This window comes from Ambystoma mexicanum, chromosome 1p, assembly GCF_040938575.1.
Source record: "Ambystoma mexicanum isolate Mex_15411 chromosome 1p, UKY_AmexF1_1, whole genome shotgun sequence".
In the NCBI taxonomy this organism is placed as follows: domain Eukaryota; kingdom Metazoa; phylum Chordata; class Amphibia; order Caudata; family Ambystomatidae; genus Ambystoma; species Ambystoma mexicanum.
The window spans coordinates 431,973,473-431,988,894 of NC_090921.1; the positions used below are offsets into that span (position 1 = coordinate 431,973,473).

General features: G+C 47.3%; 1 protein-coding gene across 6 annotated transcripts in view; it reads left to right on the forward strand.

The window, feature by feature from the left end:
* The window catches only part of MAST3 (microtubule associated serine/threonine kinase 3), a 1,229,968-nt gene that overhangs the window by 1,116,981 nt on the left and 97,565 nt on the right, over positions 1–15,422 (forward strand). For all 6 annotated transcript variants that reach the window (XM_069649250.1, XM_069649247.1, XM_069649248.1 and 3 more), the window contains 2 exons: positions 2,288–2,445; positions 4,085–4,320. In XM_069649250.1, the coding sequence (XP_069505351.1) occupies positions 2,288–2,445; positions 4,085–4,320 (394 nt within the window). The remainder of the gene's footprint in view (positions 1–2,287; positions 2,446–4,084; positions 4,321–15,422) is intronic.

Sequence of the window (15,422 nt, forward strand, 5' to 3'; positions counted from 1 at the left end):
TCCAGTCTGTCTGTTAAGGCAGGATTTGAAGGAGGTTCCCAAAACTCCACTGTCCTTTGTCTCTAGGAATGCCTGAATGTAACCAGTTCTGATTGGCTGGCTGGCTGTCCTTTGTGATTGACAGCCTAACCTGTGCATAAATGGGAGAAACCTGCTTTAAAAGGCGAGGGTTTTGGGACTAGAGGTAGAGTCGACCACTGGGAGAAATACCTGACTAAGAAACTGTGAAAGAAGCTTGCTGCATCCTCCTGGACCTTTGAATTGTCCGATGAAGCCCTGCTGCTGTGCTGACACTCCTTTTTCAATTCGACAAGGGAAGCTCTGGAAAGGACTTCTTCCCTTGGGTTAGTGGGACCATCTAACCCCGAGACGAACTGCACTGGACCATCTTCACTGACTGGCTGTAAACCGAGTGCCAGGGATCGAGAAATACGTAGTGTAGTGCAACGTCTGAAATCTGGCCAGACTCCAAGAGTCTCTTAAAGACCCTCCAGAGGCAGGATGACCAGAGCTAGAGTCCCCTCACCGGAGTGCAGGACCCAAGGAGTGAAGGAAGACCGACCTGTATCTGAGATATGTGACAGTGCTGTTTACTAAGCGCTGAAACCGCAAAGTGCTGCTAAACCAAAAAGAGCCCGTAGCTGCCGACGGTCTCCCAAGTACCGCTGCAGGAGCCCTCCAGACATCCTCCTTAAACCAGAGGTACTGTTTAGACTTGGGGTACTTACCTCACTGTCTTGTAGCCTTGCTTTTCTCAGTTGGGAATTGCAGTGGCTTACCTTTAGAGTTGATTCTATCTCTGTTTTTCACAGGCTTTAACAGCTTGTGACCCTACAAGTGATTTTTTAACAAAACTCGTTGAAGTGTCTCAACTCCATAGACTGTTTCAAATGGACTTTGGCTGTCCTGGCTCCCTGCAGACTCTTCCAGCCCATTGGCTTTGATATTGTTTGTCCCTCATAGGTGGTAACCTGTTTTAGACTTATTGCTGGGAAAGGCTGGTCTACATTGCATTTGAAGATGTCCTCCCATGTACTGAGAACCTTGTTCCTTCCTTAAACCTTTCCTTTCTGCAACATCAATCTGCAAAGTAACTACTGTGATATATAAATGCCATTAATCTCCTTGTGATTGAAGTCACCGCAGGGTGTAGGAGTTGTGTAAGAAGCATATCCAAAGATTATCCACTAACTTGTTCTGAGTCTGAAAAGTATTTTTAAAGTATATTTACATTGTTGCACAAATTGCCTTTTTAAAGAATGCTTATTTAAAACGTGATGTTAATTACATAATTATTTATAACTGAAACGTAAGTGTTACTTTGCTATTTCTGTTTGTGGATTTGATTGCTACAACTCACATTTACCCCTATTGAGATGGGCCTGGCTGCTCAGTCACACTACCAACGTGTGTAATACAGAACTATACCAAAAGGTGGGTTACCTAATACCAAGAGGACAAGACTTGCGTAGTCTCACACAGTGTGGCTGCATCAATTCTTACCTAACCGGAAGCAACGCTCATTTCTTTATACTCACAGGCGCAAGATATCCGGGATTCATTCCCTATCTGCTAAGGTAGATCAGGCTTTGGATCTCGCGAGGCAGTGATGGTCGGCGACTGTCTTCGAGGGTGATGCACTAGGCTAAAGATTATTCGTGTAGCAGAGGTCCGTGATCTGCTTGAGACACGTGTTATGTTTAAGGTTTGGGGTCAAAATATACACAGGTGGAGCCGCTCGTGGGTTTCATAAGTCTTTACTGGGTTCAGTCTCATGGCAAGTACATAAGGGCAGAAAGGTAAGTAACAGAGGCAGGGGAAGACATCCACCGGCCCCCTCTTCCATTCAGTGCCAGGTCCCACCTGATTTCCTTAGAACCTTTATGCGCAGTGGAACACTCATGCAAGGTCCTGTCCAAACATTCCACAACACACTCGGTACAGCACCAGCACATACTCAGAGAATGGACAGGGGCAGATCAAAACCGAACAACACGCCCGAAGACTTTCATTCCTCTGGTGCTGATTAGCTGGAAGGTGAAAGGAAGGCAGACCCCGGGGCCTAGCCAAGCTTACGCTGGAACTTGCTGACAATCTCTGTTCTCGCTATAAAAGGTGTCTCGTTCAGATATCATGGCGGGTTATTTACATCATATTTGTGTTACCAATCGGATTTTTCTTTTTCTTCCGAAGCCCTTGCCCAGGTGAGACTTTCATGGTGTACGTTTAACGATGTTGTCGTGTTTGCCAGGAATGCATGCTGATCGACTTCTCTGCATTTTCCCAGGTGTACAGCAGCTCGGAGCATCTTGCAACTCAGCTGAACCTGAGCTTTTCCTCTTCTGAGCGCAGCCGCAGCGAGGAGAAGGACGAGCGCAGGGAACGCTGGGAGCGGGCGGCCTCTGGAGAGGAGGACAAGAGCCGCTTGTCGTGCACCGAGACCAGGTGAGTGATGAACGAAGCGGGAATGAGGGCTGCGTAGTGCTGGATATCTAGGTTAGGCTGTATGCTCATACCGCGCACACTAGGACCTGACTATGCACTAAGTTTCATTGACCAATCTAGATAAAAGGCCTCTGCCCTCCGCTGCCGACATTGGGTTCTAAGGTGCTTTTCTGAAAGGGATCTGAGGGACGGATGCCAAGGCTCCCTCTGGTTGCGGTTCGGGGAACGGGGGTTGGGGGTCGAGGGGTGTGTGGAAACATTCCTTTTATAAATGCAGGGGTGCAGAGGGGTGAGCCAGAACCAGTGAATTGCTGCACCTCAGGGCTCTGGTCCAGTCTTCCTAATATTGCCCTTTATGGGGCAATATTAGGGGAGCGGGTGGGGGGGCAGGGGTAGCCAGATTGCTTCAATGGCCTCCAAGGATATGGCTGAGCAATTGTCCCGGGAGGATAGCCACGTGCGAGTCTTGGAAGCAAGACGACACGAAGCAACACAGGTTCGATCCCCGGGTCCGCGCTTAGAAACCTCTGGGTGTTTAAGCGCGTTATAAATACGCAACTAAGACAAAAAAAAACAATTATGCAACAAACAAAAAAAACGAACAATTCCTGTAACGGCGCCTCGATGCCCGCGGGCTGTGTGAGCGCTTTAAAAATGCAAAATAAAATAAATGAATAACGGCGAAGTTAGATTTGCAGTAGCAGCCGCTGTTGCTCCCATCCTGCTCCCAGGATGCATCTTGGTGGTGCGGCGCTTGTTCTTCTTCTTGCTGATAGATTTTTATCCATCAGCGGTGATTTTTGGATACCAAGGCTTGAGCCTCATTACTCCATCTTCTCGGGTTGAGTGTGTAGTCGTGGGTTTGTGCTCTTCTTGGTCTGTGTGGACTTGTCACAGTAGGGCTGGTTTCACAGGGTCTTCGCAGTGATGGGCTGTGGGTAGCGGTCGAAGGGGTTTGCAGTGGTGGCAGTGAGTCTTCTGATCAGAGGGTTTTGGTGGTGGGGTGCGACCTTCCTTTTAAACCCAGTGACTTCAGTGCTGTGCATGGGACGTCACGGAGCATCTTCTCTGTAGGCGGCTTGCCCCAGGCTGCATTCTCCGGTGCATGTGCCCATCCCCCTCTTATATTGCTAGGAAGAGGCATTTGCCCAAGGGAGGGTCTTATGTTCATCGATTTGCCTGAAATAAGTTCTTTTTTAAATCGGATGAGAAAAGCATGAAGAGTGAGAGTGGTCTTTAGAAGGTAATCCAGGCCTAACACCTTGTAAAAATCCCACTAGATCTGCAACATAAATTCCTTTTCCTTAGTTTACAAACTCCACCTAAAGAATATGCACCCGCCCTATGAAGATGGGTGACATTGCTACCAGTGCTTTCTGTAAAATGGTGCATGTCACCAAAAGCACACTTCATGTTTGGTGCAATGCTGCCATCCACAGGCCAGCCGTGTACATTGAAACAGTTTGCAGTAAGTGGCAAACATCCCCATAGTCACCAGCAACGTCGAGTACTATGCACGTGCTTTTCACCCATCATAGCCTCTCCTCAGCAATGTCAGTGGGCTAGTAGATTGTGCAAGCCCTGTGGTTTTGATTACTGTCACTGTGTTTATCTCCTGACTTTAACTTTTCTTAAACAGAATGAGGTCCTGGACATCCTCCGACTCTTCCCAGCATTCATCGCATCGCGGGAGAAGCGGCAGCCCTTCAACCATGAGTAGCGCCTACAGCCTGGAAACCATGCCAAAGTTTGCCTTTTCGTCGGAGGATGAGAGCTATGACACTGGGTTCACAAAGCCAGAGAAACCCCTCTTCGTGTTGGGAGACTTCAAGGCCAGCAACAAAAGCGGAGCAGCCAGGTCTTCCTCTTTATCAGGTGTGTGCTCTTGTTTATTTCCACATAATATTTGGGGTTCGTCCTTTTACTGTCACTCTAGTCACTTGTCGCACTAGTCCCTGGAAATGTGCCCAGCCCTAATCTGTCAGACGTCTGTAACTCACTCTCTCGCCCTCGTATCATTTCATCTTTTGTTTTTCCCCCTTCATATGTTTTTCTGTATTTGTATCCCTTGCTTTCTGTTTCTTTAACACCCTCTGGCTCGTTACTCTGGTGACTGCATGGAAAGGGTGCCCGAAAGGCATAGCACAACTAAGGCTACATGGGGTGTTTGTAAGGGGGCTCAATACTGCCAGAATCAACTATGATGTAAGGTTTGAAAAATATAGCTTATTATGCTGCAAAAATAGCCCCTAAAATGAGCTTGCACCTGAATCTGTGCGTGGTATTCCTACGTTGCTCGGCCGAGGCCTTGCTCGTTGGCGTCTTTTCAGACATGCGCGGAACCTACACGGTTAAACTTGCACCTGCAGAGGAGCGCTGAGTGGAGCAGAGGTTTCAGTTGTCAAGGCATAAATGACCTATCATATCGTATATGAATGCTGTGTAAATGTTTCTCAGCAAGAAATGGACACATGTCCACATGCTACGGGGTCGTCTTTACATCAGTTACTAATTAGTGTGTTTACATGTAAGTTGTCGCTGCCTTTGCCAAAGGCATGGCTGGTAAACTGGTGCTATGGCTTGGTAGAACTCGATGATGATGACCATATGATCTTGCTGCGAGCATTACTTGAGCTGCACGCTCCCTCCTGCATACACATGGTGCCGTACATCAGGAATGGCTATATTTCTCTCATAGTGGTGCTGGCCTACAGTCCTGCAGCAGAAGGATTGTTGAGGTTACACATGTTGTGCTGGACATTGTTTATGGCTCTGGGTAATTCGAACTCAAATGTCTTTTAACATGAGTGTTCATGCCACGCCTCAGCTGCTGGTGTAAAATGTTGAGGTATCGGCCAAACAGGGAGTACCACGCCTCTTGTAAGTCACGTGATGACTGGCTTTACTGTTTAATTTTTTTTTGTAGTTGGTGCTGTGCTTCATAGTGCCAACATAAATGCATGCCTATACATAAACCGCTGTAAAAGGCAAAAGTATTGGCTTTGCCAAAGCTTATTTTACATTTGCCGGATTCGACCCACCAATTGCCATCTGCTGTCATAGACATGGCAGAGCTCAGAGGAGGTGACGTGGACTAAGTACGGACCTTTTGAACCTTGGATGATGATATGATAATGCCTCTGCAAAGCACTGGTACAAAAGAAAATGCCCGGTGTGCCGTGTAGTGATTGCACCTAAATGCTGGGAGCTGCTGTGCTGCAGCAGAGGCGAGTGTTTCAATTCCATCCCGGTTTTACAATGGCCAGCCCATCATGCGAGTACGAGGGCATCTGATAGCACTACTAGTTCTGCGTGTCATTTGGTAGCAGCTAGGATACAATGATCTAGTGAATGCCTAGACAATGCCTATCCAAAAGCTAAGACTATTGGGTTTGTCAATGATCGCGATTGAACACTGCATGCTTAGCTTTATTTGCATGAGCAAAGAGTGACCGAAAATGAGTTGCCAGCAGACCAATGCAATATGCCGAGGGATTGTTTAAAAAAAAATTTGTATATTAAAATGTAAATCAATATATGGTGTGTGTCAGTTTATATAATTAATTGGTTAAGTGCGGAGGGTGAAGATCCCCTCCAGTGTATGGATCACTCAATATTCCTCATACGAATGAGTCGGTCCTATTTGGCTTCGCTTAATGCTGGTGCTGTAGTAATCTGAGAAGGACCCGTTTGCACCAATTCCCCTGTCACTACAGGAGAACTATAGCTAAATTCCAGCGAACGGGAGCTGGGTGGGGTGAGTTAAGTGAGTCTCTCCATACTGGCTTCATTTCTCTGCCTTTTTGCTCTCAACCCGCATAGCAAACTTTATCGAAGCCATACAGATCTGCGCATAAATGCTATCGATTCACGTACGTTGTGTACTTCTGCCATCTACTGGTTGGATGTGGAATATTTCAGAAAGTTTTATAAAAAGAACTTTTATAATACAGATTTAAAGAACAGTGTTTCAGGTAAGTTCCTCCTATCACCAACTGATCGTTTGTTGAACAATCGTTAATATTTTCCAAAGGGAGGAAGGTTTCAGGGAACCTCTTGCTTCACTTGAGAATGGTGTTCATCAAAACAGTATTTCTGGTGTATCCCGCGACCTTCCTCAAGGTCTAGGGAGGTCTCGGACAGGCAGAGGACCAGAGCACATTTGTATACATCATTAATATAAGGAAATATGTCTTTTTTTGTCTTTTTGCAACCTTTATCCTTTACCTACAATGGAAGCCCAAAGCACGTTTGCTTTCTGCCTGGATTCTGGCTTTTTCTTTGGTGTGTGAGGCCCTTTTTGCCTTACCTGCTTCTCTCATTTAGTTTGAGGTGCGCTGGTCGGTCCCTACAGCAACTAGTGCAGTGCACCTTAATCATGACGTTATTTTAATCAACTTACCTTTTTAAATTGTTTTCCTTGTATGTTAGTGTTAGGTAAGAATTGGTGTAGTCACACTGTGTGAGACTACACAAGACTGATCTGCTTGGTATTGGGCAACCCACATATACACAAGTTGGTAGAGTGACTGTTCAGCCAAGCCTAGCTCGAGAGGGGTACATATGAGTTGTAGAGCTGTACAGATTAATTTAGTCAATACAAGTAACACTTACGCTCTCAAGGTTTCAGTTATAAATATATATTTATTTACACTTTAGTCTTTTTGCAACCTTTATCCTTTACCTACAATGGAAGCCCAAAGCACGTTTGCTTTCTGCCTGGATTCTGGCTTTTTCTTTGGTGTGTGAGGCCCTTTTTGCCTTACCTGCTTCTCTCATTTAGTTTGAGGTGCGCTGGTCGGTCCCTACAGCAACTAGTGCAGTGCACCTTAATCATGACGTTATTTTAATCAACTTACCTTTTTAAATTGTTTTCCTTGTATGTTAGTGTTAGGTAAGAATTGGTGTAGTCACACTGTGTGAGACTACACAAGACTGATCTGCTTGGTATTGGGCAACCCACATATACACAAGTTGGTAGAGTGACTGTTCAGCCAAGCCTAGCTCGAGAGGGGTACATATGAGTTGTAGAGCTGTACAGATTAATTTAGTAAATACAAGTAACACTTACGCTCTCAAGGTTTCAGTTCTAAATATATATTTATTTACACTTTAGTCTTAGCTAAGCATTCATAAGGCACTTGTTTGTAACAGTCAAGCAAACCTTGGAATCACTTTACAAAGTCAGTAAAGTTGTTGGATACTCTTTGGACATGCTAATACATTTGCCCTACACCCTTAAGTGACTTCAATAACAAGGATAGTATTGCATTTATCTTAAACACCAACATACTTTAGACTCTGGGTTTCAGGAAGGAAGGGTTGGGGAAATGGAAGGGTGAGAACATACTTTCCTATAACGTGGAGGCAGTTTCAATCCTCTAATTCAATCTAGGTAAGCCTTTCCCAGCAGTAAAAGGGTTAAACCAATTACAACCGAATAAGGCATAAGCAATGCCAAAGTCAATAGATTAGAAGGGTGCCTTTAAGGAGCCAGGGCAGCCAAAGTCAATTGGACCAAGTTGATAGTTGTAATGCACTGCATGGTAGACAGATAGTTCAAGGAAATCACTGAAGGAACACAAGCTGTTAAGCCTGTGCAAGGGGAGTTGAAATCAACTCAGAAAAGGTAAGCCAGTGCACTTCTCAAGCAAGAAAACGCGACTTATGGCAAAAAGGTAAGTACCCCAAACCCCCACAGTACCTCTGGTTTGAAGCAAGTGTTCCAGCTGGATTCCTCCTTGCTACAGCCAAGCAGAACCTTGTTCCTGGGCCTCAGTTGTGGGGACAAGAGGGAGGATGTCTGGTGAGCTCCTGAAGCAGTACTAGTGAAAGGACTTAATTGCTATGGATTTTCTTCGATTCAGTAGGTCTCTGTGGTTTGAGCGCCTCGCAAAAAGCACTGATGCTGAATGAATATCCCTGGTTGGACTTCCTTGTTCTCTCGGTCCAGGACTCTGGTGAGGGATTTCCTGCTTCTGGAGTGTCCTTTGGAGGCTCCTGGAGCTTTTGGCCAGATTCGTTCCACGGAACATGTACCACTCGGTAGTGGACTCTGCACCCTTGGTATTGGGCTTATGCAGCACTGTAAAGGCACAGCAAGTCGGACTTTGCGCCAAAGTGGAGTTTGTCTCGGTGCTAGTTTGTCTCCGTCGATGCGAAAAAGGAGGTCCGCACAGCAGCAGGGCTTCAGCTGGCACTTCGATGTCCAGGAGGTTGCAGCGGCTTCTCTTGACAATTTCTTCTTTGGATGTTTCTTCCAGAGGTCGACTCTGCCTTTCAGGGGTGTTGCTAGGTCTGGAAAAGATCAGGGGCTGTGCTAATTTTGGGACTGGCGGCTAGCTAACCTTTTTTGGTTGTAACCCCTGAGCTTCTATCCGGGGCTACAACCAAAAGACCCGGGTCTATAGCCCCCTCTGCTCCCCCCCCTACCAATGCCTCTGCTGCCTGTAGTCCCAAGAACCTCACCTTTGTAAGCTTGTTCTCATTCATTCACAGCCCTAGGCTGTCAATCACCCAGCAGGGTGTCTGTCCGTCCCAGACAGCCAGCTGGACAATCGGTTCAGGCACACCTAGAGGGAGTTTTGGGGCACTCCCGACTTCCTGTCCTTCCAGACAAACTGGAGCCAGGGGCAGGATTATAGGCTGAATCCCGCCAAAGGCAAAACACACAAAGGGCTCAAACCTGTCTCAACCCAGAGTATAAGCCAAGAAAGACCTCAAACAGAAAATGACGGTAAAAGAAGACTGGGGCCATTTTGACAAAATGTTCACCCATGGGAGCTGTACTGCAGCTGAGGATTCAGCCTGCGGTAGAAAAGCACAATGATAGTAAGAAGTAAACCACTGCCACCAGCCTTTAAAGCAGTGAGGGTGACAAAAAATGTTAAATGAGAGAGTGGGATAAGGGGCTACTAGGTAACCTCCCAGCACGCCACATAAGATGGTGTGAGCTGGACCCACAAAGTAAAAAGGTAAGTAAGATCAATTTCACCTTGCTGTTCTTGGGGACAGTAGTTTACCCAAGAAAAGGTATTTAAACCTTAAGAGAAATCCAAAGTTTTCTCAGTGACATTGCACGGAGGGTGCTCACTATACAAAAGGCAGATGCTTAGTGAGTTTGTCAAACTCCAAAAACAGTGAAAACATAAAATCCTGGTCAGGGAAAAACACAGGAGGGAGTGAGAAAAAGGTGCCACTCATGCAGGAGTTAAAATTAAAAAGTCCCAAGTCCAGCAAAAGAGCTGGGGGTCTCTAAGGCGGGAGGAAATTGGCACAGAAATGAAAATTTCCCCTATTGGGGGGCTTGCAGAGGGTGCATGGCCTCTCACACACGGAGGCTGGGCTCGGGTGTGCAGGACTTTCTTTCCTTTCAATCCGACATACAAGCTAGTGTGGCAGTCTGCTGTCACTCTCTGCTTGTAGTGGGAGCGGATTGGCTCCGGTAATATCGATTTTTAGATTGTGTCGCTTAAGCAGACAGCGCAGCGGTCGAGAGCCCATCGTGCCAAAGTTAAGCCCGTTCGGCGTAAGGCTGAGTCAGACGGGCTGGTTTCCATAGGGGGAGGAGGGAGAGTTGTACTCTAGGGATTCTCTGCTAGGTTTGCGCCCCAAGGGGACTGTCCTACCTAACAAGTTCTCTTCTGTGCCTCTAAGACAGGATGTGGCGAGGTGTACAGAGGAGAGCCTGCTACTCTTGTTTATCCTGACTAAGCGGTCCCTACCTGCTCACGCTATATACAAGCTTTTGTCAGAAGAATCTTGGGATGCAGGATTTGTTAGAGACATGGCTTTCCGAAACATCTGGGCCAGCACTCTTCCAGGCACTCCTAGCTGACTACAATATTATCCGTTCGGACTGTGTATCTTCCCACCCTGGTGGGGGGTTGCAGTGATATTTTAAAAAATACCCTTCAGTGCTCTGTGATCCCGCTAGTGCATAAACTGAAGATGGAAGCATTACTAGTTCGCCACAAGGTGTCAGCATCTAGTGTTTGGCACATTTTGGTGGTATACCGGCCTCCTGGAACCTATGTAGCATTTCTTGATACATTTGTTTGACCTGGTGGCTGCCCGCCAGGTCAAATATTCTAATTTAGTGGTGCTTGGAGATTTTAATATACGTCTTAATCGTCCTCTCACCCATGCTAACAGTTTTGTGAAGCACTAATGGACTTGTGCCTCTATCAATCTGTAGCTGAGCCTACGCACTTCAAGGGGGAATACTGGCCTTGATTTTCTCATGGTCTGACACTGTCACGGTCACTTCAGTTAAACAAGTGATTTGGGCTGGCCATAGCCTTACCTCCTTTAAAGTCAAGAGGTTGGCATTGCCTAGTAAAATAAACCAAGCACCTTCATTGAGACGCAATTGGTGTGCTGTGGGCCCTCAAGGTTACAACAGATAAAAGCATACATTTGCAAGGTCAAAAAATCCTTTTACTGAAACAATCACCAATGCCCCTAAAAGCCTACAGCAAACTCTCGAGATCTCCTATTGCAGGCCCCCTGTTTGCACCTCTCCCTCCTCAACCCACATGCAAGCTCTTACCACTTCCACAACATAGACACCTCAATATTGCCTCTAAAATAGCTTCACACCCCACTGCCTTGCATGTACATCCGGGCTCTCAGACCCGCATGCCCACTCTTCTCTTCCTTCTCTCCAATCTCCCACTCTGGATTTCTATAGCTACTAGCTAGCCGCCATCCCTCAGGATCCCCTGGAGATCCCTGCCCGCCTTCTCTTCTAACAGAAATCCTCTCCTCAACCCGCACCGACAGCATCGCAAGATTGATCGTTATTACATCCCTCACCTCAAGCACGTTCCCAGCAGATTTCAAAACAACCCAAATCAAATCTGTGCTAAAAAAAAAACACTCTTGTCCCTCTTCTACTGGTGTACTACAGACCTATCTCGGCAACCATTTCATAGCCAAACGGAACAGCCTACTATGCCTTTCTCACAGAAACCCACAGAAACCAATCTCCTCCTCGACCCCGCCTAATCCAGCTTCAGACCTCTACAGGGAACTGAATCGTACCTAGTCTCCATCTGGGATAATCTCAAAAGAACCTCTGACTCGGAATGCTGTGCGCACAAATCCTTCTCGACCTTTGACACCATTGGACAGACTTCCACTCCCTCTACATCAGGAATTCAGCTTTGAAGTGTATATCCTCCTTCCTCTCCAGCAGATCCCAAATCATATATATGCCTCCCTTCTCCTAGACTCTGTGCTCTGTCACCAACAGAGTACCACAGGGCCCTCTCTCTCAACCCTGCTCTTTAACCTCTACATGAGACCCCTCCCCACTATCATCTCCTCACACGGCCTGTTTTGCTACAACTATGCAGATGACACCCAAATCATCTTCAGAATCACAAAGGACCCCTCCAATACTTACCCTACCTCATTTCTTGCCTCACAGAAATCCGCTGCTGGATGACAGCCCTCTTCCCCTGTTAGAAATGAATTTCTATACTCTGGCCTGGTGGACCGATGTCTAGAAGGCCAACCTAGTTAGTGAACAGGGGCAACTCTGGGACCTGTAGCCAAACCAATCAAGGTAGAATTGAGAGAGTCAAGGCGAAGTCTCAGGAACAGATGAGCCTGGTCAAGGGTCCACAATGAGTACACAAGGTAAGTAATCAAGGATTACAATTAGACAAGGAGTTATAAAAACATTACATTTATTGCAAAGCGAACACTATAAAAATGACTACAAGCAGGAAATATCACACAAACTAATATTAAAATATATTTCTGATGCTTGGTAATCTGCTTAGAATCGCATGCTGTGCATATGGTCCGACATCCAGTGGTAACTGCAGAGTATTGCATCTCGTCTTTCGGGGACCGAAAGGGGACGTCGGCATAGGTGTGTCTGTAACACTATCCCTATCGTGACGTGTGGTGTACCCAAAATCCCTCACGCCCCGATGTCCCTGAGATTGTTTTTTTTCTGCCCAGATTCCTGGTCGGCCTATAGCAGAGCTCTTACTAGAGACATTGTTTATCTTTACCGGATTGTCGGTTTATTCCCCGTTAATTTACTTCGCCCAACAAGAACATCTTTGACGAAGACTACGGGGGGTTCATCTACAGCTGTGGACTTCGGCGCCTAAGATCCGGCGGCCGGATTTTCCACGTGGTCGGGCCCTCTGGCCGACCTATACAGTAGGGAGAATGAGGTCGGGGTGGCCATATTGTCGAATTATGTCTTTCCCCCTTTCCCCTCTTTTCCCTGTTGGTCTGGTCATCCTTCCCTTTAGCTATGGAAAGGACTCCTTTTAGATTCTGCCCTAACTGCTACAAGGACAACACCCTGCGACAGGGGTGTACAAGCGCTTCGCACTAAGCACACCACCCCCACACCGATTTCAATGTCATCGTCCAAAAAGGCGAAAGCGTCAACAGGGACACCGAAAACTTTGATTTTTCCCTCGGATCATTCACATCCAAAGCCTTCCCCGCATCCACAGCAGTGTCTTGCGACTGGGCAATCTAAACCACCTAAGGGCGCTACTCCGAAACCTACACGTATCGAAGCGCGGGAGCCTGACGCTTCAACGGTTTCTAAGGCCGCGGTAGACCCAAAAACTACAACTAGGCCTGTACCTGTAAAACCAACCGCTAGGCCCTCTATCCCCGCAGAAGGTATTACACCTGCCGATAAACCGTCGGAGCCACTGTCTCACAACGATTCGGCGACTATCGAAAGCAGCATCGGAAGAATTACGGCGGCGGTGGGCCTTATCCCGGTTCCGCCTAAGGTTATGGGACAAGCCGCAGAAAAAATTTCGGCGGATTGGGTTCCCGATTCTGACGACGCTTACGAGGATAGTCTAGAGCCTCTTTCCGACGCTCTGAGAGACTCCTTTCGACGCCGCAGGACGGAGAAAGTCATTTCTCCTCACGCAGACCCGTTTGGGTCCTCTAAATGGACTACAGAAAAATTCGAAGGGTGTATGGATAGGCTGGAGCAGATTATCAGTTTTTCTGATCATCCTCCCCCGGAAAGGCCTCGGGTAGACCCTAACCTTCAAATTCAGGAAGATCAGTCTCAGGTTTTCCAACTGAAAGACGTGGTCCAGATGGACACATATAGAGACATCTATAACGAAGAAGAAGCTTCTTTTCTGCAAAACTATGAGGAAGATCAACAGGATACTACGGACAACTGGGAGGAAACCCAGCAGGAAGGTCAGGACCCATGGACACAGAAAGATCAGGACTCTGATGTTTTGTGCCTAGGCTCTCCTCCGTCCACCCCGGCTCGCCAGGCCTCTCCTGTAGATGACCAAATGGCATTCAACTCCATGTTGAAAAAAGCAGCTGAATACTTTAAAATTGCCACTCAAGAGGCGGTACCTCAGCAGGATTTCGTGGAGGATATCATTAAGGAAAAACCTCCGGCGAGTAAATCCATCCCCCTCCTTAACTCTGTTAAGAGAAGGGTAGCTGCCTCATTGGTGTCACCTGCTCAAACACAGGCAGTGGACCTTAGAGTCAAAACATTATTTCGACCTTCTCCTTCCGACCCTCTATACATCAAAGGGCACACCATCCCATATTCAATGGTAGTGACTACCACTCGAAAGAGGGCAAGGGTACCCCTTGCCACGGGGGAATCACCACCGGACAAGGAATCTAAACGGCTGTATGCCCTGGGGAAACGAGTCACGTCAGCAGCCGCTTACACTATACAGGTTGCTAATAATACTACTCTATTAGCAAGCTATTCTAATGCCCAATGGAACTTGCTCCAGGAAGGCCACCAAGAGTTCCCCGAACCCGCCAAGTCAAAGCTTCTCTCCGTTGTAACGGAGGGAAGACTAGTTAACCCGAATGTGGTGAACACCCCAGACACTGCGGAAACTGCAGGCAGGTCTCTTGCACAAGGGACCCTACTGAAAAGGCACGCTTGGCTGCGTACATCAGGATTTAAACCTGAGACTCAAGCCTCCCTCATTAATAAACCCATTGAGGAGACTAACCTCATCAGGAAAGCGGTGGATGAGGCTTTGAAAACAGCCAAGAAGGAGCATGAGACTCTAAAGTCTCTGCAACAAATTACACAGAAACTCTCCTCACAGAGGCATAATAACTCTCGGCGGTCATTTCAAGGGCAAGCCCATGCTGGTCAAAACAACTACAGCACGGCTAACTTCAACTCAAATCAAACATCTGGAAGCTCCACTTACTACCCCTCAAAGGGTTCAAACGTGGCAACGGTAGAGGCAGAGGCCCCAATCCCAGAGGAGCCACAGCCTCTGGTCAGAAATGATCACCAAGTCCAGGTCCCCTCCCATGTCACCCGGTCGGGGCCGATTAACATCTTTCCTCATGGCATGGGAGAGGATAACTTCTGACCAGTGGGTCTTAAAGACGGTCGCCCACGGTTATTGCATGGAATTCGCCCGACCTCCACAGTTCACACCACCGCACTCACGTGCCTTTCACTGGACCATCTGGAGATCCTGATCCAAGAGGCGGAAGCACTGCTGGGAAAGGACGCCATAGAAGCCGTCCCTATTCTTCAGGTAAACAAGGGTATTTATTCAGTGTACTTCCTTGTACCCAAAAAGGATCTCACCATTCACCCTGTTCTGGACCTGCGCCCAGCGAACAAGTTTATAAAACCCCAGAAGTTTCGCATGGTAACACTGCCGGAGGTGATCCCATTGCTGAGACAAGGGGACTTCATGGCAACCTTGGACATGAAAGATGCATACTTTCATATTTCAATGTTGCCAGCGCACAGAAAATATCTGAGGTTCATGGTCCAGGACAGGCAATACCAGTTCAAGGTACTCCCCTTCGGCATCGCCTCGGTGCCAAGGGTGTTTACCAAAGTCGTGGCAGCGGCACACCTGCGCAGACTATCAGTCCCAGTTTACCCTTACCTCGACTAGCTCATCACGGGGGACTCGTTCGACGCTTGTTTTTTGAACACCCACAAAACAGTAGAT